The 2,850-nt window shown below is 33.9% G+C and overlaps 1 protein-coding gene across 1 annotated transcript; it reads left to right on the top strand.

Moving 5' to 3' along the window:
• Positions 1–426: 426 nt before the first annotated feature.
• On the top strand, positions 427–2,289 carry LOC119600402. Its single transcript, XM_037950603.1, has one exon. The coding sequence runs from the start codon at positions 427–429 to the stop codon at positions 2,287–2,289; it is 1,863 nt and encodes a 620-aa protein (XP_037806531.1).
• The last annotated feature ends 561 nt before the right edge of the window (positions 2,290–2,850 follow it).

Raw genomic sequence — 2,850 nt, 5'->3', positions numbered from 1 at the left:
GTAAATATATTTCAATTGTGAGCAAGTGATAAAATTCGTTTGTTTTGTTTCGCGAACATATACACACATTTCTTTTGTGAATTTTTGTTTTATTTTTTTTTAATTTGTGGATACATCTCACTAATTCGAACTCTAATTTATATTTAAAATTTTTTAATTTATTTTTGGCTCCTACGGACAATATATTAAATTAAAGTAAATTTTATTAAAATTTTATTACAAAAATCAGTGGTTTTTACATTTTCTTTTGTGCGTTATTTGTTTACAGATTTAGATCTGTAAAATAAAACAATAAAATACATAAACGGTTGATCCTTCTTCTTACCTTCTACCAGTTTGACTATTATCACATTTGTTTATATACATTTTGTAGTCAAGTAGTATTATTAATTTATTTATCTTAAACGACTTTTCAAATATTAAAAAATGTCGGTTTCGCCACTAAACTCGTTTATTAGAGCATCGGATGCTCTTATTGCATTCGGGGCTATGTTTAGTAATTTTGACGAAGAAATTCATACGGTTTATACTTTGGAGATTCAGAGTCAAGAGTTAAAAACACTTTGGGGTAAAGTTAAGACGACGTATAATGAATGTCTTAACTCTTTAGAGTCCGAAGAATTTGATGTGGCAGCGGCTAAATATAAAGCTACCTACACAGCGTATATCCAATGCGGAGGATCTATCCATGAATTCAAATCTGCTTTGAAAAGCAATGAATCTCCAACGGTAAATTCGAACTCCGGTAATACAGATCATAATCTAGCACTACCTCCTTGTGATATTGATTCATTCAGAGGTGATTATGTTTCTTGGCCCGCTTTTGGGGATTTATTTACCGCAATTTTTATTAATAGCTCGCGGCTTAGCAATATAGAACGGCTTTGCCATTTAATAAGAAAAACCGAGGGTGAAGCAAAAGAAATCGTTTCTAAATATCCACTTGTTAACGCAAGTTTTGAATTAGCCTGGCGCGATTTAAAGGAAGCATATGAGAATCCTCGTATGTTGGTACATAACCAACTAAAAGTTATTTTTGGCCTTCCTTTCCTTGACAAGGAATCGATAACAGCACTCAAAACACTACAACGCGGAATTAATAGTTGCCTTTCGGCTCTTTCTATTTATAAAGTGCCTACGGATAATTGGGATCCAATTATAATTTTTATGTGTATTCAACGTCTGCCTAGATCTACAGTTATTTTGTGGGAACAGGGTGTTAAAAACAAAACTGTTTTGTCTACATGGAAAGATTTCGATAACTTTTTGACAGAAAGAATTCAGACATTGCAATGTCTTCAAGATCTTAAAGGTACGAACTCGACTGACGTCGACTCTTCAGTGCATTCAAATAGTTCTACTATTACTAAACCTTCATGTATCTTATGCCCTAATCAGTCACACTATTTGCGAAATTGTCGTCGATTTAAAAATCTTTCAGTATCTGACAGAATTTCTACTGTGAATGATTATAACTGCTGTACTAATTGCCTTTCGAGGACACATAAAGTCAGAAGTTGTACAATCAACAATAACTGTTTTATTTGCAATAATCGACATCATTCTATGCTTCATCTGCAGCATACAGATAATTCTATATTTGAAAGACCTACTGTTTCTACTGAACGGAATTCCAGTGAGGTTCTACGACCCACTAACTCTCACACTCGACAATCGCATACGTCCAATAATGTTACTTCTAATCCACAAGTATTTCATACTAGACAGAATCAGTCCGTTTTGTTAGGGACTGCAATGGTAAACATAATTCATAACAGCCATAAGTATCAGGTCCGTGCTTTAATAGATTCGGGTTCAGAATGTTCTTTCATTTCTGAACGTTTACGAAAAATATTAAAACTTCCCACTCATTCTTCGAATTCTAACGTTTCTGGCGTTAATAATGTGGTTTTTGGAGTTTCAAAGTTTTGTCCTTTGGAAATTAGTTCAGATTTAGATTCTTCAATAAAACTATCAACTAACGCATTTGTTTTACCAGAAATAACAGGAAATTTGCCTTCGACTTCTGTAAATGTCGATATTGGAAAATTATTGCAAAATCTTTGTTTGGCTGATTCGAATCTTTTTACCAGTAGGCCTGTAGATATTCTTATCGGAGCAGATTTATATCCGCGCATTATTTTACCGGAAATACAACAAAACGTATTAGGGTCGTTATTGGCACAGAGAACTATATTTGGTTGGATACTGACAGGTCCAGCTAATCCTAGGGATTTTGAAACATATATCGACAATTTAACGTATTCTACGTGGTCTAACGCTTTTTAACCTTTAATTTATTATCACTTTAAAATGCTCACAGAAATATATTTATGTTCCTACTACCTTATTTATGTTTTTACCTTATTATTTATTCTCTTTATATATATTATATTACTTATATTAAATAATAATCCACCTGCAGGACTTCGGTGCTGTGGGAAAAGTCGAGAGACTTTCCAAAAATCCACCTGCGTGACTTCGGTTCAGTGGGGAAAGTCGAGAGACTTCTTAAAAATCCACCTGCGGGACTTCGGTTCTGTGGGGAAAGTCGAGAGACTTCTTAAAAATCCACCTGCGGGACTTAGTTTCTGTGGGGAAAGTCGAGAGACTTCTTAAAAATCCACCTTCGGGACTTAGATTCTGTGGGGAAAGTCGAGAGACTTCTTAAAAATCTACATCGTTTTAAAATCGTTTGCAATTCCTAAGGTATTGCAAGGTAGCCAGCAATGTTTAAGTTAAAATTGATTTAACTACCTTTTTGAAATACTATTTATAACAACGTTAGAATCCTATAAAGCTTCCCTTTTTTTGCAACTTTGTTGGAAGATTCTAACGAGTAACCGCTAA

Source organism: Lucilia sericata, unplaced genomic scaffold, assembly GCF_015586225.1.
Source record: "Lucilia sericata isolate MDLA Ls3-8-SP2 unplaced genomic scaffold, ASM1558622v1 Contig000004F_arrow, whole genome shotgun sequence".
NCBI classification, from domain to species: Eukaryota; Metazoa; Arthropoda; class Insecta; order Diptera; family Calliphoridae; genus Lucilia; species Lucilia sericata.
Note: the sequence above shows the minus strand (reverse complement) of the source record. Positions and strands in the feature narration are given on the sequence as shown.